The sequence below is a fragment of the Bubalus bubalis genome, chromosome 12, assembly GCF_019923935.1.
Source record: "Bubalus bubalis isolate 160015118507 breed Murrah chromosome 12, NDDB_SH_1, whole genome shotgun sequence".
Lineage (NCBI taxonomy): Eukaryota > Metazoa > Chordata > Mammalia > Artiodactyla > Bovidae > Bubalus > Bubalus bubalis.
In genome coordinates, this window is record NC_059168.1 from 5,955,814 (window position 1) to 5,981,950 (window position 26,137).

The following is a 26,137-nucleotide window of genomic DNA, read 5'->3' on the forward strand; positions in this document are numbered from 1 at the left end:
GCCCTTAGGAAACAAAGCTGTTACTAAAGCTAGTGGATGTGACAAAATTCCAGCACAACTATCCGAAACCCTAAAAGATGACGCCATCAAGGTGCTGCATTCAACATGTCAGCATATCTGGAAGACCCGGCAGTGGCCACAGGACTAGAAAAGGTCAATCCTCATTCCAATTCCAAAGAAGGGGAGTACTAAAGAATGTGCTAACCATCAGAAAACTGCACTTATCTCCCATGCTAGTAAGGTCATGCTTGAAACCTTGCACGCTAGGCTTCAGCATTATGTGAACTAAGATCTTCCAGATGTTCAAGCTGAATCTAGAAAAGGAAGAGGAAACAGATCAAATTGCCAACACTCAATGGATCATAGAGAAAGCTAAGGAATTTCAAAAACCATCTACTTCTGTTTCATTGACTATGCCAAAGCCTTTGACTGTGTGGATCATAATAAACTATGGAAAGCTCTTAAAGAGATGGGAATACTAGACCATCTTATCTGTCTCTTGAGAAACCCGTATGCAGGTCAAGAAGCAACAGTTAGAACCCTGTATGGAACATCTGATTGGTTCAAGATTAAGAAAAGAGCATGACAGGGCTGTCTGCTGCCACCACTGAGCGTATCATGGGAAATGTCAGGCTGGATGAGTTACAAGCCAGAATCAAGATAGGTGGGAGAAACATCAACAACCTCAGATATGAAGATGATACCTAATGGCAGAAAGTGAAGAGGAACTAAAGAGCCTCTTGAAGAGGGTGAAGGAGGAGAGTGAAAGAGCCTGCTTAAAACTAAATATTAAAAAACTAAGATCATGGCATCCGGCCCCATCACTTCATGGCAAATAGAGAAGGAAAGGTGGAAGTAGTGACAGATTTGCTCTTCTTGGGCTCTAAAATCACTGCAGATGGTGACTACAGCCATGAAGTCAGAAGACATATGCTTCTTGGCAGGAAAGCTATGACCAACCTAGATAGTGTGTTGAAAAGCAGAGATATTACTCTGCCAACAAAGGTCCATACAGTCAAGGTTATGGTCTTCCCAGTCGTCATGTTTGGTTGTGAGAGCTGGACGGTAAAGAAGGCAGAGCACCAAAGAACTGATGCCTTCAAACTATGGTGCTGGAGAAGACTCCTGAGAGTCCCTTGGACAGCAAGGAGATCAAACCAGCCAAACCACTGGAAGGACTGATGCTGAAGTTGAAACTCCAGTATTTCGGTCATCTGATGCAAACAGCTGAGCTTGTCATTGGAAAAGCTTTTTCACTGGATTCGGAGAAGGCAATGGCAACCCACTCCAGTACTCTTGCCTAGGAAATCCCATGAATGGAGGAGCCTGGTAGGCTGCAGTCCATGGGGTCTCTAAGAGTAGGACACGACTGAGCGACCGAAGTCCCTCATGCTGGGAAAGACTGAAGACAGGAGAGGAGGGCATCAGAGGATGAGATGGCTGGATGGCATCACCGATGCAATGGACATGAACTCTGGCAAACTTTGGGAGATGGTGAGGGTCAGAGAGACCTGGTGTGCTGCAGTCCATGCGGTCTCAAAGAGTCAGACACACCTGGGCAACAGAACAACAATCTCGCAATACTGTTTTCAGTGCTTTGATCATTTAAAAGGCCACATTTCTACATCAGGTCTGAGAATAAGCTTCTTAAGACCCTTACATTTGCTTTTATAGTGTCTTTTTTCACACACACACCCCATCTACACTTGCAGCTTTCTCTCATTAAGCAACCCCCTTGGGAAGAGCCCTGCACTTAAGAAGCTCATTCAAGTAGGAAAAAACAGACCACTGACTTGACAGGACCCAAAACACGAGTGCAGGACAAGTTACAAGGGGAGCAGCGAAGGCTTCCGAGAGATGAGAAAACCTGAACTGAATTTTGAAGGATGAACAAGAGTTCCCAAACAGGCCTAAGAATGGGGAAGGCAAGGAGAAAGAGGGTGTTTACTTTTGAGAAGAATTTCAGAAACCAGAAAACCCAGAATGGCAAGGGTTAGGTGGGAGCTGATTCCAAGGGTAGGGAAGGCTGTGCACACAGCGGGCGTGTACTGGGTGTCAGAGCCCGGGGGGGCAGCACAGGAAAGGCCAGGGGTGACCCCGTGCAGGACGCTGGCCACAGCAGAGTACAAAGGAGCCCTGCCTACTGGCTCAACGTGACATAAAAACAAACGCAGGAAGGAAAAATATACATCTATATAAATACAAACACAGCATATACACCACCCTGCGTGGGCACTTGAGACAACACTTGTTCCAGAAGAAGTTTCAATGGTCATGACTTTGAACGTTTCAATATACTATTGACCCTGTGGCTTCCCTTTCTTACCTCGGAATCCTGTTGCCCAGGACGATGACTGCGGGTAGAAAAATGTGCGAGAAGTGAACTCTTGCCTGGATCTCAGGGGGTCCAGGGTGAGGAACCCCCTTCTACGAATACCTGCTACGCTCACACCTCGGAATTCTTTAAATGGCTCCCTGGATTCAGAAGTACAGTTTGTTCTATTCCTTTAGAACTCCTGCGCCCTCGGTTACACTGTTTTCAAAGTAGCAAAAACTCTTCAGAAGGTGCGTGAAGGGAGCTACAAAGAAAGGCTCCTTAAGGCAGGAGAAGAAATGAATTCTCATAAAATCAAACCTCTGTAGATTGCAACTGACATATACAAGACAGTAAAGCATCTGCCCACAATGCGGGAGACCCGGGTTCCATCCCTGGGTCGGGAAGATCTCCTGGAGGAGGAAATGGCAACCCACTCCAGTACTCTTGCCTGGAAAATCACATGGATGGAGGAGCCTGGTGGGCTACAGTCCACAGGGTCACAAAGAGTCAGACACGACTGAGCGACTTCACTTTCATGTATAAAATAGATAACTAATAAGGACTTACTGTATAGCACAGGGGAACTCATTCTCTGAAATGGGCCATACAGGAAAGGATCTAAAAAAGGATTGGATAGGGACTGCCTGATGGTCCAGCAGCTAAGGATCTGTGCTCCCACTGCAGGGCCAGCAGTTCAGTCCCTGGTCAGGGAACTAGAGCCCACGTGCCACAACTAAGAGTTTGCATGTCACAACTAAAATATCTCAGGGCAGCCAGAGACATAAACATTTAAAAAATAAAAAAGAGTGGATATATGTATATGTATTTCAATAATTTCCTCAGACAATCTTAGATATGCAGATGATACCATCCTAATAGCAGAAAGTGAAGAGGAACTAAACATCCTCTTGAGGAAGGTAAAAGAGGAGAGTGAAAAAGCTGGCTTAAAACTCAACATTCAAAAAACGAAGATCATGGCATCTGGTCCCATCACTTCATGGCAAATAGATGGGGAAACAATGGAAACAGTGGCAGATTTTCTTTTCATGGGCTCTGAAATCACTGCAGATGTTAACTGTAGCCATGAAATTAAAAGATGCTTGCTCCTTGGAAGAAAAGCTATGACAAACCTAGACAGTGTATTAAAAAGCAGAGACATCACTTCGCTGACAAAGGTCCATATAGTCAAAGCTGTGGTTTTTCCAGTAGTCACGTATGGATATGAGAGTTGGACCATAAAGAAGGCTGAGAGCCTAAGAATTGATGCTTTTGAATTGTGGTGCTGGAGAAGACTCTTGAGAGTCCCTTCGGCAGCAAGGAGATCAAGGAGATCAAATCCTAAAGGAAATCAACCCGGAATATTCATTGGAAGCACTGATGCTAAAGCTCCAATACTTTGGCCACCTGATGCAAAGAGCTGACTCGCTGGAAAAGACCCTGATGGTGGGAAAGATTGAGGGCAGGAGGAGAAGGGGGTGTAAGAGGATGAGGTGGTTGGATGGCATCACCTACACGATGGACATGAGTTTGAGCAAACTCTGGGAGACAGTGAAGGACAGGGAAGCCTGACGTGCTGCAGTCCATGGGGTCGCAAAGAGCTGGACACAACATCCACTAAACAGCAAAGTGTATATGTATAACTGATTCACTTTCCTGTAGAATAAAAACTAACACAACATGGTAAATTAACTATACTCCAATAAAAATTAAAAAAATAAAATCAAACCTCCTTAGTGGTACTCACATATATAATACAATATGATTGTCTGCACAGGGCATCTGGAAATTAACCACATGCCACCTGTTACGTCTCGACCACTTATTTAAATCTTTTGCTGCCTAACTCTTTAGGCAATGACTGGTCTCGGGACCAGCGCTGAGCATCCCAGGAGCCAGCTCCATCCGGGAGGGACCCACTCGCCCCTCACTTACGCTCCTTGCCCAAGAAGAAGGAATAGAAGCAGAGGTGGTTGATGCTCAGGTACAGCCAGCCTTGGCGGGGCACCCGGCCCTTCCAGCAGCAGCATGAGTAATATGTGATCAGCTTCTCGGCCTCCGGGAAGTTGAACCTGGCCTCGAACTTCACCAAGGCCTCGCGGAACTTCTCAGGCTCCTCCTCCTGCTCGGCCAGCCTGCTGCTCGTCTCCTCAGCAATCAGAGCCTGACATACAGACAGAGAAGGGTCCCCAGGTCAGGAAAAGGGCAAGGACAGTTGAGCATGGGCATCCGGGGAGCCAGGCCCACTCAGAGAGACCCTTAGGATGGGTGAGGATCCGGTCCACCCTCCAGAAACATGCCCGGAGGGGAGGAAGCAAGCTGGGGGAATCCTCAGACCAGTCTCTCTCTTGGCCACTCACCAGCGAGGCTTTGGGTGAATCCCCAACTTCTAAGCCCCAGTTCTCAAATGGGTTACTACCTTATAATCCCCCCCTGGTCCTTCCTCCAGAGATAGGAGGTCAAATGATGGTCTTGGGGGGTATGGACTCAATGCATCAACTCTGAAGCATCATCCACGCTGGGGTTTAAAAGTTAGTCCTTTTATACAAAAGAACATCTCTATGAAACAGACTCATGGACACAGAGAACAGACCCGTGGTTACCAAGGGGAATGGGGGGAGGGATGGATTGGGAGTTTGGGATTAGCAGATGCAGACTGTTATATATACGATGGATAAACAACAAGGTCCGACTGTAGAGCACAGGGAATTGTATTCAACGTCCTGTGATCAAACATAAATGAAAGGGGTATTTTTTTAAAAAGAATGTATATATATAAGTGAATCGTTTTGTGGTATAGCAGAAATTAATACATTATAAATCTACTATGCGTGTGTGCTAAGTCACTTCAGTTGTGTTTGACTCTTTGTGACCCCATGGATTGTAGCCTGCCAGGCTCCTCTGTCCACAGGGTTCTTCAGGCAAGAATACTGGAGTGGGTTGCCATGGCCTCCTCCAGGGGATCTTCCTGACCCAGGGATCAAACCCGAATCTCCTGCAGATGTCTCCTGCATTGCAGGTGGACTTTTTACCTTCTGAGCCACCAGGGGATTTCTACCCACATCTACACTGCATGAGCAATTTTAGAAAATATCCTGCACATTACCATTAAAATAAAAATGCAAGTTAAAGTTTCTTAAAAAATAAATCTGGAGGCTGGTAAAGAACTTCAAGGATTTTCATTTCTCTCATGATGTTTTTTTTCTTTTCCAAATTTTATTTCACAAGACATTATAAAACTTATAACTAAGAGGGGTATTTTATGGTTTAAAGATCTTTTTGATAAGGGTCATTTTTAGAGTCTTTACTGAATTTGTTACAATATTGCTTTAGTTTTATGTTGTTTTTTTTTGGCGGAGAGGCACATGGGATCTTAGCCCCCCAACTAGGTATCAAACCCATACCCACTGCATTGGAAGGCAGAATCTTAACCACTGGACCACCAGGGAAGTCCCGAGAGGTATTTTTTCAAAGTTACCTAATATGTAATAACTGCTGTGCACCATGAGATGTGAAGGGGATTTCTAAGAGGCCTCTATAGCAGGCAGACATGGTCACAAGGGCAGCCCGCAGGCCCTGGCCTCCCTGATGGCTGAGTCAGCCCAACGCAGAGGCTTCCTTTAAAGTTCCATAGAGCAAGTCGAATGGTCAGGATACAGGCAGGAAAGCCCCAACTCCCAGATCCTTTCAATCTCCCAGGACAAACGAAGAAGACCCAACGCCATGTGGTGGCCCAAAGACACAGCCGACCTCTGACCGGCCGGTCCCCTCAGCCCCGGCACCCACTCCAGGCCAGCAGCTCCCCGGGACTTAACAGGCATGTCTGCTGTGGAGTATAAGGGATCAGAGTGTGTGTGTGTGTGTGTGTGTGTGTGTGTGTGTGTGTGCGCGCGCGTGCATGTGTGCCTCTGTGTGTACATGCATGTACGTGTGTGTGTATGTCTCTGTGTGTGCGTGTCTGTGTGTGTACATGCATGCACGTGTGTGTGTGCACGTGTATGTCTGTGTGTGTGTGTCTGTGTGAGTGTGTCTGTGTGTGTACATGCATGTACGTGTGTATGTGTCTCTGTATATCTATGCGTGTGTGTCTGTATTTGTGTGTGTCTGTGTATCTCTGTGGATCTGTGCATGTGTCTGTGTATGCATGTGTGCTCAGTCATGTCTGACTCTTTGTGACCCCATGGACTGTAGCTCACTAGGCTCCTCTGTCCATGGACTTCCCAGGGAAGAAAACTGGAGAGGGTAGCCATTTCCTTCTCCAGGAGATCTTCACAACCCAGGGATCAAACCCACGTCTCCTGCATTGTAGGCAGATTCTTTACTGCTAAGCCACCTGGGAAGCCCCAAGTGATCAGTATATGCCCCCTCCCCAAATATGCCACTTGGGCTTAAGAATTATTTTGAGCTAAAGACACTTGAGAAATAGCAGATGTCAAAAAAAAAGAAAAAAAAGCTCTCTCCCCTTCCCCACTATTTACCTAAAAACAGGATACAAATCTCCATTTGTAAAGGTGTCTCCCCATCCTGTGCCAGAAAGAGGAAGACAGCTCTTCGGCTCTGACTCATCAGAGACAACTCTGGACTCTGACCAGCACGAGAGGCTCCAGACAGGAGGAGCCCACACGGCAAACCCAACTGGAGTGGCTGGTCTCACTCTAGGATCCAGCATCCGGCGGCTTACCACCCTAAAAGCTCACACTCTTTGTTCCTTTGACTCGTCGCTTCTCTGTAAATGTGCTATTCTTCATTATGATGCTGCACAAGCCCCGCGCCCTAACCATCCCACTGAGCTATTCATTGTGGAGTTTTTCCCACCTTTACGTGCACTGCCCAAGCTGATAAACTCTGTTTTTCTCATTAAGCTGTCTTCTGTTGGTTTAACTTCCAGGCCCCCAGCAAAGAGTATGCTCAGAGCAAAAGTTTTTCCCTCCCCTTCTTCTGACTTTCCAAAAGTCACTGCAGCAGAAATGCATTTCCTTCCTTCTGATTAAGAGGAGAAACACCTAAATCAAAGAACCGCCAGCACAAAGGTGAGACCGAGAAAAGAAGGTAAATGTGAAAATAACTGTGAAACAGGCATTTCCGTCAGTGCAGCCTGACCTGGGGAACCAAGCTGGACCACTCTGTGGTGGTAACACATGAGCTGAAAAAGACCCACTGGGACCTGCACCCATCTGCTAACCCCCCGGGCCAGAGGCAACCGCAGAGGACACCAGCCAACACTGTCACTCCTCCTGGACTCAGAAGACTGGCCTTCCACCCAACCCCATAATTATCCCCAGTCCCCAAAGGAAAACAATGCTCCTCTTGGCTCTTTCAAAACTAAGAGTTTAGGGCTTCCCTAGTGGTCCAGTGGTCAAAAATCCGCCTGACAGTTCAGGGGACACAGGCCCCACCCCTGGTCCCCAGCAGATCCTACAGGCCTCGGAGCGACCGAGTCCGTGCACGTAACTAGGGAGCCTGTGCTCGCGTGCCTGGGAGTCACAGCTGCAGAGCCCATGTTGCTGCAGCTACTGAAACCTGTGCGCTCTAGAGCCCGCGCTCTGCAACAAGAAGCCCTGCAAACACACTGAGAGGGCAGCCCCCGCTCAGCGCAGCTAGAGAAGGGCCGAAAGCAGCAACGAAGACCCAGCATGGCCAAAGAGAAACAAACAAATCTTTCCCAAAAAATAAAATTAAGAATTTACTCTAAGACCCTTCACTAAAAGCCAAAACACTTAGGATACTGGAAAGGCAAACTTTTTAGAGAGAGAGAGAGAAAAAAAAAAAAAATCAATGGTCTGGGATGTTTTACTCTAAGGGATGAAAACTACATTACAGGCTAATATGTGAAACTGTTTCGTAAGAGAGTTGAAATCAGAATGAGAAACATTGCCTCCCTGCCTGTGAGGGTTTTCAAAGCACCAGTGACCAAGCATCTTACTGAAATGAGACCTGTTACATAAGACATAGCTCACAGCAGGTAAGAGAGACCTCCCCAAACATTCCTCTCCTTCTCAAAACTTATTTGGTTTTCATTTCATTCAATTAACATGTTTTAAGAATAAATATCCACTTGCAGAGAGAGAAAAGTGCCAGCTGCAACAAAAAAAAGAGGGACAAGATGTCACAGCTGCAAAGAACTTGCTACTAACTCATTTCAGGAGACAAGTAACATTGTTGCTGTGCAAAAACATGAATCTCAACATTTTTTTCCCCTTGAGATAAAAAAGGACCTTCACTTCTGTAAAGGATAAGGAAACCTTAGGCCCAAGAATGAGGGTTTTGTTTTGTTTCCATTTTGGGTGGATTTTGCCAGACTGACTCTTTAAAATTTGACTGATGACAAGTCAAACTCATTTGGTTTTAATGCTTCCCTGGTGGCTCGGTGGTTTAAAGAAAAAAAAATCTGCCTGCCAGTGCAGGAGACATGGATTCAATCCCAGGGTCAGGATGATCGCCTGGAGGAGGAAATGGCAACCCACTCTGGTATTCTTGCCTGGGAAATCCCATGACAGAAGAGCCATACGGGCTACAGTCCATGGGGTCGCAAGAGTCAGACGTGACTAAGTGACTAAACAACAACAATAATTAAGCCCAGAAGTTCAATTATAGTAGAGACACTATTAAAGGAAAAGAATATGATCAAAAACGCTGCAGTGTCCTGGATGTCATGCAGCCGTGATAAGAGAGATGTGAAACCGGGGGAAACATCAAGGTCAACGGACTTAGCTTCAGGACTTCCCTGGTGGTCCAGTGGCACAGACTCCGCGCTCCCAATGCAAGGGCCCAGGCTCAACCCCTGGTCAAGGACCTAGCTCCTGCATGCTCTAACCAAGAGTCCACAGGCTACAACTGAGACCCAGTGAAGTCAAAGTTTTAAGAAAGCCGGAGGGTGGGGTGGGGGGAACCTACCTTCACCTTCCCTTTGACAAAACTGGCAATGTCATCTTTATTATCAAAGACAGACAAGGTGTGGAGGAGATTTTGCTCCAGCCAGTCCCAGTGCTGGTTTATTTCCTCTAGCGTGGCACCTGGGTAAGAACAGAAAAGGACACAGAGATTAAGAGACAGAACCAATGTCTAGAATACGAACTTGCTTTCCAAACAGGAGTCCTGCATTCATGTGATTAAAACATTCCGGCCGTTCATGCCACAGTTAGCCAGCTGACACGGAAGGCATGCTGCAGCGGGGCCACGGTCCACCTGCCACACGGATGGGCCAGCCGACCCGCCGAGCTGTTCTGGGAACTCTCTGCAGGAGTCCTGCCAGCCTGGCTAACGAGTGGAACTCTGACTACCTCCACTCAAGGGACCGAAACATCTGTAGTTATACAGCCACTCCAGAGCAAACAAGCCCCAGGGTGACCTGATCCTGATGGTCTCACAGAATTCCCCCTGTGAGCACGGGGGTCCCTCAAAAGAGATGAGAATTTGCCTTGAGGTGGCTCTGCCCGTGGCCCCAGGGCACTCACTGCCGCTGGGCCATTTCCAGGTACCCATTTGTCCTCTGTAAGTTTTATAACAAAATCCCTCAGAACACATATAAGAAGAGGTTTTATCGTACATGTTAAAACAAAACCACAAAAACATTCAGTGGTTATCTAGTAAGTTAATTTCTTTCAAAGGCAAGTAAAAACACAATCAGCCTATTAGTGAAGCATTCCACAACACAGGCACCAAAAAGCTTAGCCGTCTGAGTTGACGTTAGTTCTCCAAAAGGAGCTCCTAGTCCTCCCCACTGGATAACGGACACCTTGGCCCGGGAACTGTGCCAGGCCCTACTGATAAAGTCCAGGACTTGAAGCAAGCTCAGTCCTGGACTAGAAGAGGCACCTGTGACTCTGGTACATCTAGTGTGGAAACAGGTGATGCCCCAGCTAGGAGGGCAGGTTTGTTCAAATGGGAAGCAGGAGACACCTCAGCCTCAGAGAGGTGAAGGGCTGGAGGACGAGAGTGCAGAGTAACCCAGGCAGCGGGAGAGGCGGCAGGACCCGCAGAACCAGAAACCGCACACTCACAGTGCTAAGCCGACCTTCCTCTATATTATTTACGGTCTTCCTCTCCCCAGAACGTGGACACTCGTGAAGACCTTACAAACACCCCATGCGTAAAACCGCCAAAAAAAAAAAAAAAAGACACAAACAACAAAACTGCCAGAGAGCTCACCCTGGACCTGTGGGTTTGGGGTGCCTGTGGCGAGTTCTGATGTGCACTTCGGGAGGGAGTGAAAAGAAGAACCTAAGAGAATACCTCATAAGGAAAAGTGAGACCTGAAACAGTGGTTATTTAGGGACTTCCCTGGCAGCCCAAAGGTTAAGAGTCTGTGCTTCCAGTGCAGGGGATGTGGGTTCAACTCCTAGTCGGGGAACTAAGTTCCCACCTGCTACTTGGTGAGCCTCTCCCCACACCACCCCCCAAAAAAAAAAGAACACCCAAAACACAATGGTATTTTTCCCCCCTATTCTCCAAATGTTAGGCATGGCATCGCATCCATGCCTAACAAGCAACATTCTCTGGTCATCACTAAAGCAGACTCTCATCCTTCTGCTAAGGACACTAACCACAACACGGGACCCCACCCTCATGGCCTCATCTGAACTGAATCCCCTCCCAAAGGGCCCACCTCCAAATACCATCACACTGGTGGGGGGAGGGCTTGCACACATCTGAATGTGGGGGGAGGGGAAAGACACCATTCACCACCAGTGACCCCATCCAGCTCTCAGTGAGTCCACCTCCCATCTTGCTCTTTTGGATCATAAACCCAAGCAGCAGCCCACTTGGGATAAGTGGTCACATCTCCACTTCCTACCCAAACAGGAAGCCCCTGGCCCTGCAGGCTCCCTACTCCTCTTACAGGAGAGACCGCTGTGAAACAACAGCCTCAAGCCACACGTTTCCACCTCCTTGCCTTGTTGCAGCTGAGAAGCACCACGGGCCACCAGCAGCTCTACAGGAGCCACCAGAGAGAATCTGGCCGGGGTCTCACTGTGGCCAGCTCTGCTCAAACTGGAATACAGCCTCAATATGCACCAGTGCTTCTGCTGGTACTCAAAGGACATTGGCTTAAGTTGGATTAAGGGAACTTCCTTGACTACATCATCCAGGACGTCTACTTTAGGCAGATACGATGCTACTTCTTCGTATGTGCATGCTAAATTGCTTCAGTCATGTCTGTCTCTTTGTGACCCTACGGACTGTAGCCTGACAGGCTCCTCTGTCCAAGGGATTCTCCAGGCCAGAATACTATAACTGGTTGCCATTTCCTCCTCCAAGGAATCTTCCTGACCCAAGGATTGAACCCATGTCTCTTTATGTCTCCTGCATTGGCAGGCGGGTTCTTTATCCCTAGCAGCAACTGAGAACCCCCAGCTCTTCCAAAACAAAAGTTTAAAAACTTCAACCTCCAAAAAACAAACAAACAAAAAAGCCCACATATTTCCAGGCTCTGCAACAGGACTCTCTTGACGCCTTGAAACAATGTCCCCCTGAAGTGAAGACCCACAGCGTCTGCCTGGCTCCTCACATTCAACGCTGAGATGCAAGTCTCATTTACAAGCCTGGCTGCACTCTCCTTGTCTGCTCATCCACTGTCTTCAGTGGGCACCCACACAGCTATCACTTACCAGGACACCCCCTAAACCCCGTGGGCTGGCAAACGGAGTCTTTGTGGGGAGGGGACAGTGTCTAAGTTCATCTGTGATGGACAGTTCAACTGTGGGGACAGTTCATCGCAGGAGAGAGTCTCGGGGCCACTGCATCCATAAACTTATGTTCATGGGCTCCCTGGGTGGCCGGCTCTCCTCTCTTCTCTAGACCTTTAAGGTTTTCTCTCTCTAGATCTTTTTTTATGTAATTTTTATTTCAAATCAGAGTATGTTTGATTTACAATATTGTGTTAGTTTCAGGCGTACAGCTAAATGAATCAGTTATACATATATCTATTCTTTTTCAGATTATTTTCCCATCTAGGTTATTACACAGTATTGAGTTCCCTGTGCTATACAGTATATCCTTGTTGCTTATTTATTTTATATATAGAAGTATGTAAATACTAACCCTAAACTCCTAATTCATACTTCCCCTTATAGATCTTTATTTAGCTTTTATTCTCCATCATAGTAAAATCAACTGGTCAGAATATTTAAAAAACACAACAAAAAAAACAGCAAGCAAAACAGGAGGAGGGAGGAGGGGAAGGGATAGTCAGGAAGTCTGGGATGGACATGCACACAGTTTATTTAAAATGGGGAACGAACAAGGACCTACTGTGGAGCACAGGGAACTCTGCTCAATGTTATGTGGCGGCCTGGGTGGGGGGAGCTTGGGGGAGAGGGGTTGCGTGCATTACGTATGGCTGAGTGCCTCTGTTGTCCACCTGAAGCTGTCATAACATACCCCAATACAAAATAAAAAGCTCAAAAACAAAACAAAACAAAAAAAACAAAGGGTGAGGAATACATGGGAAAAGAGTATCTGTACTGGTCTTCAATCTTTTGCCATATGTTTTCATATTCTTCCTAATTTACCCCTCCAACACCTTCCCCAGAAAAAAAAGGAAAAATGACTTGGAGGACTGAGGAGGAACAGAGGGGCCAGGACTGGCTCTGTGACCGTTCTGTTCCGGGCACAGCCTCACTGATGTCAAACGAAGGCTGCAAGAGGAAAGGGGGTCAGCTCTATCTCCAAGGTCACAGGTATCCGACGAAAGGCACACCAGGGTGCGAGCTCACTCTGCAAACCTGAAGTGCCCTGGGGTCCCTCCAGTAATAAGCTGCATTTTCAAGTAACATTTTCATCATCCTCTGGTCCAGTACTTCCTAGGTCTTGACACTAAAAAGGTTACTCTGTGCACAGAGAGCAAACACTCTGCCCGCCACCCCATCTTCCCAAGTCCGTCTTCAGGGATGACATGAGACAGCTTTTCACTGATGCTGCTCCTAAGCTCACGGGGCCAACTGCTAGCTGAGAAACCATGCATGCCTCCCACCTGCTGACCACAGACAGCGTGGGTAAAACTCCAACAGAGCCCCAACACAGTGTATCACGTGGAATTAAGATTTGAGGCCATATCCTCCCCAAAACGAGACTTCCATCCCTTTAAAAACTTCTTCTGCCTCCCCAGGAGAAGCCTTATGACAACAGAAGACCACTCTGGAGCAAAACTAAGCTCACACCTTGAGACAGAAAGTAAGCCCGAATGTAACATCCATCACTGAGCGGAGGTCAGGGGAGGTGGCGGTGAAGTCGGTCAGCCTGTCCTAATCTGACTCAGCTGTGTGTCTCTCCGGCAAAAACAAACACCATGCTGGAACTTTCCCACCCAAACTGTCTTCTACTTCCTACAAAAGGTGCCAAATGGCAGAGAAATTTTCCGAACTCTAATTTCCTCTGCAGGAAAGTCTTATGATGAGGGTCAAAAATACCGTAAACCATTGCAAACCGACTGCACGCCCGCGACCTCAAAGGGCCAAAAAGGAAAATCGCTTAACGTATATCACACGGCAAAGCTTGGACCACATGTGGCAGGCGTGTTTTTCAGCTTACGAAGTGGCCCATCAGAAAACAGCTATTTTTATAAACATGCCAATTTTTTTTTTTTTTTACTTTTTGGAGGCATGTGGGATCTTATTAATAGTTCTCCAATCCAGAATCGAACCTGCATTGGAAGTGTGAAGTGTTAAGCAATGGACATCCAAGAAAGTCCCCATACCACTTTATAAGGGCAACAACTGACTTAGAAAATATTTGCTAGAATTATGCAGAAACACATAAATATATTCCTGTCTGTGGGTCAAGGTCAAAGAAAGGTTTGAAAACCACCCTATTACAGACATATTAGTGATGAAAAATAAAGAGAGGCGCAAATAAGAAATGTGGGCTTTCCTGGTGGCTCCGTGGTAAAGAATCCGCCTGCCAACGCAGGAGATGTGGGTTTGATCCCTGGGTCAGGATGATTCCCTGGAGAAGGAAGTGGCAACCCACTCCAGTATTCTTGCCTGGGAAATCCCAAGGAGTCCAGGGGTTCACAAAAGAGTTGGACACAACTTAGCAACTAAACAACCACCACAAAAGGTTAAATTAGGTCTACCTATTAATTGCACAGGACTGGTCCACCTAAGAAGAGGAATAAACACTTGGGGTGCAGCCCTGAGGACCCACAGGAGGTAGCCATCTGCACGCCAGGGAGAGAGGCCTCAGGAGAAACTAACCTTGCTGGCCGCTTGATCTTGGACTTCCAACCTCCAGAACTGAGAAAATAAATTCCTACAGCTTAAGCCAGAAGTCCCCAACCTTTTTAGCACCAAAAACCGATTCTGTGGAAGACATTTTTTCCATAGACCTGTGGGGTTGGGGGTGGGAGATGGCTTGGGGATGACTCTCGTAACGAACAAGCAACCTAGGTCCCTCATATGTGCCATTCACAGTAGGGTTTGCATTCTTATGAGACCCTAATGCCACTGCTGATCTGACAGGAGGCAGAGCTAAGGCAGTAATGTGATCGATGGCCAGCGGCTGTAAATACAGATGAAACTTTGCTTGCTTACCTGCCACTCACCTCCTGCTCTGCAGCCTGGTTCCTGAAAGGCCATGGATGGATACCAGTCCATAGCCCAGAGGTTGGGGACCCCTGGTTTAAGCCATGCAGTCTGTGATACTTTGTTAAGGTAGTCCTAGCAGGTTAATGGCTTCCCTAGTGGCTCAGTGGTAAAGAATCCGTTTGCAATACAGGAGACTCAGGAGACTCGAGTTGGAACCATGGGTTGGGAAGATCCCCTGAAGAAGGGAATGGCAACCCACTCCAGTATTCTTGCCTGGAATATCCCATGGACAGAGGAGCCTGGCAGGTCACAGTCCATGGGGTCCCAAAGAGTCAGACACACTGAAGTAACCTGGCACACAGGCACAGCAGGTTCTAAAACCCAAAGGTACAGAAACACTGTGGATTGCAACAGAAGTTCAATTAGCAAAAGTATACTTTGTTTCATCAAGGCCCCTAATGTTACAGAAAAAGCCTTTTCTCTTTTCTAAGAAAATTCCAGTTCAGTGGATCTTAAACATCACCCACACAAGAAGTCAAAAATCAGATCTGTAAATGCCTATGGCAACCCACTCCAGTATTCTTGCCTGCAGAATCCCATGGACAGAGGAGCCTGGTGGACTACAGTCCATGGAGTTGCAAAGAGTCGGACATGCCTGAGTGACTTAGCATAGCACCGCACATGCAAAACTATAGTCAAAAACTCTGGTTTTTCCAGTAGTCATGTATGGATGGGAGAGGTGGACCACAAAGAAGGCTGAGCACCTAAGAATTGACGCTTTCGAACTGTGGTGCTGGAGAAGACTTGAGAGTCCCTTCGACAGCAAGGAGATCAAACCAGTCAATCCTAAGGGAAATCAGCCCTGAATAATCATTGGAAGGACTGATGCTAAAGCTGAAGCTACTGGGGCCACCTGATGCAAAGAGCCAACTCATTGGGAAAGACCCTGATGGTAGGAAAGATTGAAGGCAGGAGGAGAAGTGGCTGACAGAGGATGAGATGGTCGGATGGGATCATCTGCACGATGGACACGAGGTTGAGCAAACTCCAGGAGACAGTGAAGGAGAGGGAAGCCCGGTGTGTGCAGTTCATGGGGTCGCAAAGAGTCGGAGACAACTTCGCAACTGAACAACAAATGCAAAACTAAAATACAGTGTTAGAAACATCAATTATGACCACAAAACAAATTACGTCAACGGGTTTATAAATAACCAACTTGATGGTCTAAGAAAGAACAGCTATAGCTGCAGACACAGGACATTTTCTGAAGGCCTAGCACGAGTCAGGCACTTTGTTAGGTATTCTGTACACTTAACCTTGTTTATCTTCATAAAAAAAAAGGATCGCAAGAAAGGTATTGCTATTTCCATCTTCTAGGTGAGAAATCTAAAGTGCAGACAAGAGCAACCTGGAGGCCTGTTCTTCTAGCTCTTTCCAGGGGAGACGGGAGCCTGGGGCTCAAGCTGAGTCACTTTGAAATTCACACACTGTATTTATTCTCTTAGGTTTTCCCCAGAGGTGTTTTCAGGAAATCAAACAAGCATTTCATTGTCTATACTTAACAGCTTCTGCACGAACACAGCCGTAAATAACTGGACCCCAGCTTCAGTTTTAAATAGTAACTGTGTATCTGCAGAGTAAATCTCCAACTGAGTTAACTATCTTCTTCGGCTCCCTGGATCCTAATTTACAATGACATGGGCATTGCAATGGACATCCTTCAGATTTGTTCTTTTGCAGTAGTTGAGGCTCAAGAGGGAAGGGATATATGTACAAGTATGGCTGATTTGCATTGTTGTACAGCAGAAACCAACACAACATTGTAAAGCAATTTTCCCCTAGTTAAAAATAAATTTTAAAAAATTAAAAAGTTTAACAGTCAACACAGTGTCATTCCCAAATTCCACTTGACATTCATCCTACATAGAGAAACTCAGAGGCAAAGATTCTATTAAAAATCGCAAATGACAGTTAGGAGGTTTGGACCAAAGCTTTAACTTTCAGAAATCTCACATTCCTAAAGTGGATGCTCTAATACTACCTAATCCACAGTGTCTGAAGGAGTATCTTTATAGGAACAAACAAGAATGTCACATCATCATGATTTTTTTTTAAACCTGTATATATTTTTCACTATACAGTTTAAGAAAATAAGCTCTAAACCTATCTTTTTACATAATTTCTTTACCCCTTTTTGCCTTTAAATTAGAATGAGTCCCTAAAATTACTTGCAGTAAATGCAAAACAACTTCCTTGACACTGAAAATAGATTTTTAATTTACAACTGCAAGAGTCACTAAAATGTCCTTGTATTAGTGTCATTAGAAACACTTCTCAGAGATAGAAGCAGGGGGCTTCCCTGGTGGTCCAGTGGCTAAGATTCTGTCCTTGCAATGCAGGGGTGTGGGTTCAATTCCTGGTTGGGAAACTAAAACCCCCCATGGTGCACGGTGTGGCAAAAATAAAAATTAATTAATTTAAAAAATGGAAGCAGGGATAGTAGCAAAGATGCAGGAAATTTTGACCTACGTAAACAAAAGAAAAATAATTAGACCAGAAATGACATAGATTTAAAAAAATTGGTAGACAAAGACATGAGAGCTGTTATACTTCATGAGCTCAAAAAGCAGAGGAAAGCATGCGGATGGTGAGGAACTAAATGAAAGATACAAAAAAAAAAAATGCAAGTCAAACTTTTTGGGATGGAAAACAGAGTCTGAAATCAGAAATATGCTAATGAGATTAAAAGCAAATTGGACATTGCAGGGGAAAAAGGACACTTGATAGCAAATAAAAACTCTGAAATGAGAAACAGGAGAAAAAGGATGAACGAAACCGAAAGGCCAGAGCATCAATGAGCTGCGGGGCAGCAACAGACAGCTTGGAATCCCTTCAATGGAGGCCCCAGTTTCCTGGGAGAGAACGGTCTCCTGGGGGAGAATAGGAAAAAAATTTAAGTACATGTGCAGAAAAAAATCTGAAGAAATAATGGCTAAAATGTTTTTAAGTTTGATAAACAGATTCAAGATTCTCAATAAGCCCCAAGTAGTACACTCCTTAAAGAAAATTGCAGAAAAGCAAACCATAAATAAACTGGTGAAAACCAGTGATAAAGAAGGAAAAAAAAATTTACAGATGAAAAAAGATAAGAACGATAGTAGATATCCTATCAGAAATGTTGCAAGAAAGAAGACACAGAGAGAGAGCTTTGAAACACTGAGAGAAAGAAATTAGTTTACAAGTAATTGAAGGAAACACGAGTGGATTCCTGAGTAACTTGAGAATGAGGAACTCTTCCAGCCATAACTCAAAATCAGAAAGTATAAAACAAAGGAGTTCTAAATCCCACTACATGAGAAACCGAGGAGAGATTTTGTAATTTCACATCTCCAATAAAGGGCTTAAATTCCTAATACACAGACAGCACCTAAAAATTGAAGAGGAAAAAAGGACAATGCAATGAAAAACTAAGTAAATATGATTAGGAATAAATAGTTTCTAAAAACAGTCCTTAAAATGAAAGATGTTCAACTTTTTCATACCAAAAAAAACCGCAAATTAATACTATGGAACAACACCAGGTCTTACCTGTCAGGTTGGCAAAACCCGTAAGTTTGATATGAAAACAAGTTTGGGAAAACAGAAACTTTCATCCATTGCTGACTGGGCTTTTAAAAACTTATAATGCAACCCCAATGGAGAAAAGGAAATTTAATAATATCTAATTAAACCACTGATGCAACGATACCATTTCTAGGAATCTACCAATTTATTCATTGGGACATTATTTGTCAGGCTGAAATTTGAAAACAATAGAAATAGCCACCAGCAGAGAACAGGTTAAATAAATTATGGTAGTTCTAGGCAATGAAAGACTGAAACAAAGGAGACAGAGAAAGAAAACAGAGGAGGAAGAAGTGGAAGAGGAAGAAAGTCTCTACTCTCTGATATGGAAAGATTTCTAGGATATGCTGACATGTGAAAAAGGCAAAGCACAGAACAGAATACATGTGACCTTCATAAAAAAGAAAGGCTGGGGAGCACGGCTTCTCTAAATACAAATATTTTGTTTTCAGAGATTTATAGATTTGATTAATCACGAACATGTTTTGCATTTTTTAGTTGAGGTAAGTCATAAAGGGAAAAAATACAATCCTTAACAATGAAAAATGAATTTCTGTTTATCAGGTTATTAAAATAATTACCGATATGACTGCACAGAGAAAATAACTTTTAAACATGATTTTGACTATACGTGCATGCATGTTAAGCTGCTTCAGTCATGTCCAACTCTGCAATCCTACCGCAGCCCATCAGGCTCCTATGTCCATGGGATTTCCCAGGTAAGAACACTGGAGGGGGTTGCCATGCCCTCCTCCAGGAGATCTTCCTGCCTCAGGGATCAAAATCGAACCCCAGTCTCTTACATCTCCTGCACTGGGGTGGTGGTTCTTTTACCACTAGCGCCACCTGGGAAGCCCATTTTGACTATACATCCATAGTTAAATATATTCTAAGGCCAAATAGAGCTGCAAAAAATTTACTTTCTCTCACTACTCTTATTCTTAATAGCAGTATTCATACTACTTAAAGACATGTGTGTGCATGTACAATACATACAAAATAACTCTGTGAATATTGTTAGAAAGCAAGATTTTCAGTGAATATCAAGGGAAAAGCAAATATAAAATCAAAGCTACAACTACGTGATTTTACAGTTGAATTAGAAAGCTAAGTATGAATTCATGATTTATTTTCCTTTTTCATATCTCTTTTTTCTTTTCTTTCATGTACTTCTTGGCTCACCCTATTTGAGACCCTTAGAGGCAATGACGGGGGAAGGCAATGGCACCCCACTCCAGTACTCTTGCCTGGAAAATCCTATGGATGGAGGAGCCTGGTGGGTTGCGGTCCATGGGGTCGCTCAGAGTCGGACCTGACTGAGCGACTTCACTTTCACTTTTCACTTTCATGCACTGGAGAAGGAAATGGCAACCCACTCCAATTTTCTTGCCTGGAGAATCCCAGGGATGGGGGAGCCTGGTGGGCTGCCGTCTATGGGGTCTCACAGAGTCGGACACGACTGAAGCGACTTAGCAGCAGAGGCAATGACAACCCAGTGACAATAAGCAAGCCCATACCCCAGACTGTGATCCCTAAACACCATTCCCCATGCAAAGGAACCAGGGCCACCTGGAGGAAGGGCTGATTCCAGGCAGGAGGCAGGAAATGTACTGTTCAGTTCAGTCGTTCAGTCGTGTCCGACTCTTAGCGACCCCATGGACTGCAGCATACCCAGCCTCCCTGTCCATCACCAACTCCTAAAGAGCTTACTCAAACTTATGTCCATCAAGTCGGTGATGCTATCCAACCATCTCATCCTCTGTCGTCCCCTTCTCTTTCTGCCTTCAATCTTTCCCAGCACCAGGGTCTTTTCAAATGAGTCAGTTCTTCGCAACAGGTGGCCAAAGTATTGGAGTTTCAGCTTCAGCATCAGTCCTTCCAATGAATATTCAGGACTGATTTCCTTTAGGATGGACTGGTTGGATCTCCTTGCAGTCCAAGGGACTCACAGGAGTCTTCACCAAGACCACAGTTTAAGAGCATCAATTCTTCGGTGCTCAGCTTTCTTTATAGTCCAACTCTCACATCTATCCATGACTACTGGAAAAACCATAGCTTTGACTAAACGGACTTTTGTTGGCAAAATGCACTAGATACGCATTTAACATCTTGTTGGCAGAGAGCGAGGAATCACTCAAAGATGGATGAGGGGCATCCCTGGTGGTCCAGGGATAAGAAATCCATCTCCCAATGCAGGGGATACAGGTTTGACCCCTCGTCCGAGAAGACCCACATGCCTCGGAGCAACTAAGCCCATGCACCACAACTGCTGAGGTCTACAGCGTGTGCTCCACAAGAGAAGCCACCGCAATAGGATGCCCAAGCACCGCGGCAGAGTAGCCGTCACTCGCCACAGGTAGAGAGAGCCCTCGAGTTACAACAGACAACTGTACTTTGTACAGCTAAAAATAATTAATAAATAAAAAAAGGAGCCAGACAAGTCACAGAAGACACAGGAAGGGGTTCTCACGGGCAGAAGGTGGCACCATCTGAGTATCCAAAAAAGACAGCAATTAACCAAACCCACAGAATGCATAAGGGAAGGGGCTTCCCTGGTGGCTCAGATGGTAAAGAACCGACCTCTAGTGCAGAAGACCTGGGTTTGATCCCTGGGCTGGGAAAATCCCCTGGAGAAGGGAATGGCAACCCACTCCAATATTCTTGCCTGGAGAATTCCTCACTGTATAATCCTTTCAACATTTCAGCGAGTCTGGAAATTTGCATAATAAAGTGTTGGGAACGGGGAGCATGAACTTTAAAATGACACTAAAAAGGGAGGGAGGAAGCAAAAGAGAAAACCAAACCAAGACCAAAAACACTTCAGTCACTCGTCAGCGCTGCAGCCAGCCAGGGCACTTCCACTAACGACAGGCAACTAGAGGATGAAAGCAAGCATTCTTCCCCTCCCTTTCCTAAATGTTCTCAGGGCGAGCAGAGCCCTTCACAGACAAGCTCGAACCGAAAGCTGTGAAAGTACTGATCAATTAGAAAAGTGTCGTTTTGGGGTATGTAGAGAAAAATGATTTAGGCAATGATTTTAATTGCCTAATCACTAGATGAAAGGTTGACGGGGAAGAATGCAATAGAAGCCGTCACCTGACCTTATCAAGTTACCTTAGCATCCCTAAGAATCTGACACCAGCAGGCATGTGCTCCCAGGCAGGATGCAGGACAGCCACCTGGTCAGTATTCTTCTTTCTGAACCTGGATTCAACTGAACCTTTGTAACTACCATCCATTTTTCAGGAAATATGAAGGACCAAGAAATGGATGGGGCGATACCTTGAGGAAGGAAACAGATCAGTGGGACACTGTGCATAAAACCTGACCCAAATCTTCACCAAGTCAATGATGTGGGGGGAAACAGTGGAGTGGGGATGGAGGGATGGAGACCTTCTTAACTAAAAAAGATAGAAGAGGGACTTCCCTGGTGGTCCAATGGTTAAGAATCTGCCTTGCAATGCATGGGATGCAGGTTCAAGTTCTGGACAGGGAATTAAGATTCCACAGGCAACTGGGCAACTAAGCGTGCGTGCTGCAACTCCTGAGCCCACACGCTTTGGGGCCTGAGCACGAGCAAGAACCCTGCGTGCATGCGCCTAGGACCTGACGCAGCCAAAGAACAAAACAAATGCTTCTTTAAAAAGATATGAGACACAACAATCAAATGAGCAGCGTGTTTCTGGTTGAACACACGAGAACAACCAGATCCACGGGGGGATCCGGGAGCAGCCAGAAGCCCGTGTCTGTAAGGAGTGCAGCTGACAGCAAGGAGCTCAGTCTCCTCTATCAGTTTATCGATGCTACTGCAGTGACAAGGAATGGCCCTAGATTCAGAGATGTTCGCTGAAATATATAGGGGTGGGATATTGTTTCAGGATTTGCTTTAAAATACATCAGCAGGGGAAAAAAAGATTCAGAGAGTAAGAGAGAAAGCAAGGTGGGCAAACCTCGATCATAACAAACCTGCATAAAGGGTCCGGAGGGTGTCAGTACACCATTATAAACATAACTACTTTGGGGCATGTTTGAAAACCTTTAGAGTAAAGATTTAAAAACATTTTAACAGAAAAGCATGACAGAACACCTGAGAAGACATTTCTCCAAAGAAGACATACAGATAGCCAACAGATACAGGAAAAAAGGACCAACATCACCAATTGTAAGAGAAACGCAAATCAAACGACAATGAGGCACCACCGCATGCCCGTCAGAACGGCATCGTTCAAAAGTCTACAAATAATAAATGCTGAAGAAGATGGACTATAAAGAAAGCTGAGTGCTGAAGAATTGACGCTTTTCAACTGTGGTGTTGGAGAAGACTCTTGAGAGTCCCTTAGACTGCAAGGAGATCCAACCAGTCCACCCTAAAGGAGATCAGTCCTGGGTGTTCATTGGAAGGACTGATGCTGAAGCTGAAACTCCAATACTTTGGCCACCTCATGCGAAGAGCTAACTCATTTGAAAAGACCCTGATGCTGGGAAAGATTGAAGGCAGGAGGAGAAGGGGACGACAGAGGATGAGATGGTTGGATGGCATCATCGACTCAATGGACATGAGTTTGGGTGAACTCCAGGAGTTGGTGACGGACAGAGAGGCCTGGCATGCTGCAGTCCATGGGGTCGCAAAGAGTCGGACACAACTGAGCGACTGAACTGAACTGGAGAAGATGCAGAGAAAAGGGAAGCCTCCTACACAGCTGATGGGAATGTAAACTGGTTCAGCTACTATGGAAAACAGTGCAGAGGTGCCTTAAAAACCTAGAAACAGGGCTACCATATGACCCAGCAATCCCACTCCCAGGCACCTATCCAGAACAGACAAAAACTCGAATTCAAAAAGATACATGCATCTAGTGTTCACAGCAGCACTATTCGCAATAGCCAAGACATGGAAGCAACCTAACTGTTCATGTGGCACATATATACAATGGAATATTACTAAGCCATAAAAAAGAACAAATTAATGCCATCTGCAGAAACATGAATGGACCTAGAGGTTATCATACTAAGTGAAGCAAGTCAAAGAGAGAAAGATAAATATGTCAACATTTATATGTGGAATCTAAAAAAAAAATGACAGAAATTAACTTATTTACAAAACAGAGACAGACTCACATAGAAAACAAACTTGCAGTTAGTGAAAGGAGAAAGGAGGGATAAACTAGGAATTTGAGATTAGTAGATACACACAACAATATATAAAATAAACAATAAGGACCTACTTTATATCACAGGAAGCTATAGTCAATATCCTGTAATAACCTATAATGGAAAAGAATCTGAAAAAGAATATATACCCGTATTAACTGAATTAATACTGAATTAATCCCTGATTCTGGGAAAGACTGAGGGCAGGAAAAGAAGGGGGCAAGAGTGGATAAGATTGTTGGATGGCATCATTCACTCAATGGACACAAGTTTGAGCAAACCCCAGGAGAGAGTGAAGGACAGGGAAGCCTGGCGTGCTGCAGTCCACAGGGTCGCAAGGAATCGGACACAACTTAGCAACTGAACAACAACAAAACTAACTGAATTGTTTTGCTGTACACATGAATCGCTGTACATCAACTATACTTCAATTTTCTCCAAAAGGCATAAGTCTGGATAATTAACCTCCACCTGTGCATGTATTTTGTAAAATCAGAAGTGAAAGCAGGATAAGAAAATGGGGCAGAAAATTATACAGTCTCTGAATTTCCTTCATATATTTTAAATGCAGATCACTCCCCAGGCCCAGACTACTCAGACATGCAAGGTTCTAGCAGATGTTAGAGAAGTGAGCCCTCACGGACAGTGACATGTTGTGAAGTCAGCGTGACCTAAGGACGAGGACATACCCAGACAGACCCCTAAGTCCCACAGGGAAGGAGAACTCTGGATTCCATGTGCATGAGGAGGCTTCTGCTCTCTCGCTCTGCCATCTCCACTGACCATCTAGGAGTCAGTGAATAAAACTCATTTACCAAAGTCACCATACCTGGAAACTGAGCTGCTTCAGTCCGTCTCTACTCATCCACTGAAATGGAATAGACGGAACTGAATGCTTGCTAAGATCCCCTGCAGATGGTTTCTTTTTTGTTTTTTAGAGTACAGCTGCTTTACAATGTTGTGTTCTATTCTGCTGTACAGCAAAGCGAATCAGCCATACACATACGTAGATCCCCTCTTTTTTGGATTTCCTTCTCATTTAGGTCACCAGAGAGCACTGAGTAGAGTTCCCTGTGCCATACAGTGGGTTCTCACTGTGTGTGTGTGTGTGTGTTGCTCGCTCAGCCGTGTCTGACTCTTGCAACCCCATAGACTGTAGCTCGCCAGGCTCCTCTGTTCATGGAATTCTCCAGCCAAGAATACTGCAGTGGGTAGCCATTTCCTCCTCCAGGGGATCTTCCGAACCCAGGGATCAAACCCAGGTCTCCCGCACTGCAAACAGACTCTTTACCGTCTGAGCCACCAGGGAAGCCCTCTTTGTCTATTTTATATATAGAATCGATAGTGTATATACGTCAATCCCAACCTCCCTACTCTCTGTGCAGAAGTTAGGCAATGTGTAAAAATCCTAGAGAAAAGTTTGATTTCCAGCTTAAAAACTTTATGTTTTTTTGTTTAGGCAATATTTATTCTGAAGTATGTTAAATTAAAACAATCAGAATTTTAAAGTAAGAATAAACTTTGTGCAAAAGGATTATTACAAGAGGGAGAAAAGGGGCTATTTTTTTCTCCAAGTTTTACTGAGATATAATTGACATAAAGCACTGTATAAATTTAAGATGCACAGCAAAATTATCTGTGTTACATCTGGTTACATATATCATGAAATGATTATCACAAGTTTAGTGCTCCTTCATCTCATATAGATACAAAATAAAAAGAAACACAAAAAGTTTTCCTTGTAATGAGAATTCTTAGGATTTACTATCTTTAAAACTTTCATCTATATATTTTTTATATATTTCATATATTATCATTATACATAATGATACATATCATGTTGTACATTACATCCCTAGTATTTATTTCTTATAACCAGAAGTTTGTACCTTTTGACCACCTTCTTTGAAGACCCCCTTCCCCCACACCCGCCACTTCTGGTAACCACGAATCTGATCTCTTTTTCCATGAGTTTGTTTTTGAAGCATAACTGACTACAACACTATGTTAGTTCTTACCATACAACAGTGATCTACTCTTTCTATACATTTCAGAAAAGGAAGTAACCCAAAAGAGGAAACTCAGAAAACCGTGAGATCTCCAACAACCTCCCCAGTTTAAAAGCATTTTACAAAAATGACTTCTGACATCCAAATTCACTAAGTCGGAAAGTCAGACTCAGCACTTGCCGGCTTTTTTAAGTAACAATAAACACATCCCTAATGGGAGAACATCTTCTGGGAGTTTCATTATTTGAACATAAACAAAGTTATTTCATTGGAAATTGTAAAAGCCGAGTGATGGACGCGTCCCAACAGAAGACAAATGTCAGCCAGGGCCCCCATCGGTCACTTCCAAGTGTAAATTCATGTGGAAAAGGCCAGCCAGTGCTGTTCTCAGAAATCGCAGGCAACTAAAACCAAGCGTGACCACTCATCCTGCGTGACCTTAGGAGGTGCACACAAAACACAGTTCTGAAACCTTCCTCCTGCAAGGCTGCCTCCCAGGCTTGCCTTGAAGTGCA

The 26,137-nt window shown here is 44.9% G+C and overlaps 1 protein-coding gene across 5 annotated transcripts in view; it reads right to left on the reverse strand.

Annotated features, from left to right (window-relative positions):
* The window catches only part of TBC1D8 (TBC1 domain family member 8), a 139,735-nt gene that overhangs the window by 51,081 nt on the left and 62,517 nt on the right, over positions 1-26,137 (reverse strand). For all 5 annotated transcript variants that reach the window (XM_044925669.1, XM_044925667.1, XM_006071934.3 and 2 more), the window contains 2 exons: positions 9,209-9,327; positions 4,250-4,478 (listed from right to left, as the gene is read on the reverse strand). In XM_044925669.1, coding sequence (XP_044781604.1) covers positions 4,250-4,478; positions 9,209-9,327 — 348 coding nt within the window. The remainder of the gene's footprint in view (positions 1-4,249; positions 4,479-9,208; positions 9,328-26,137) is intronic.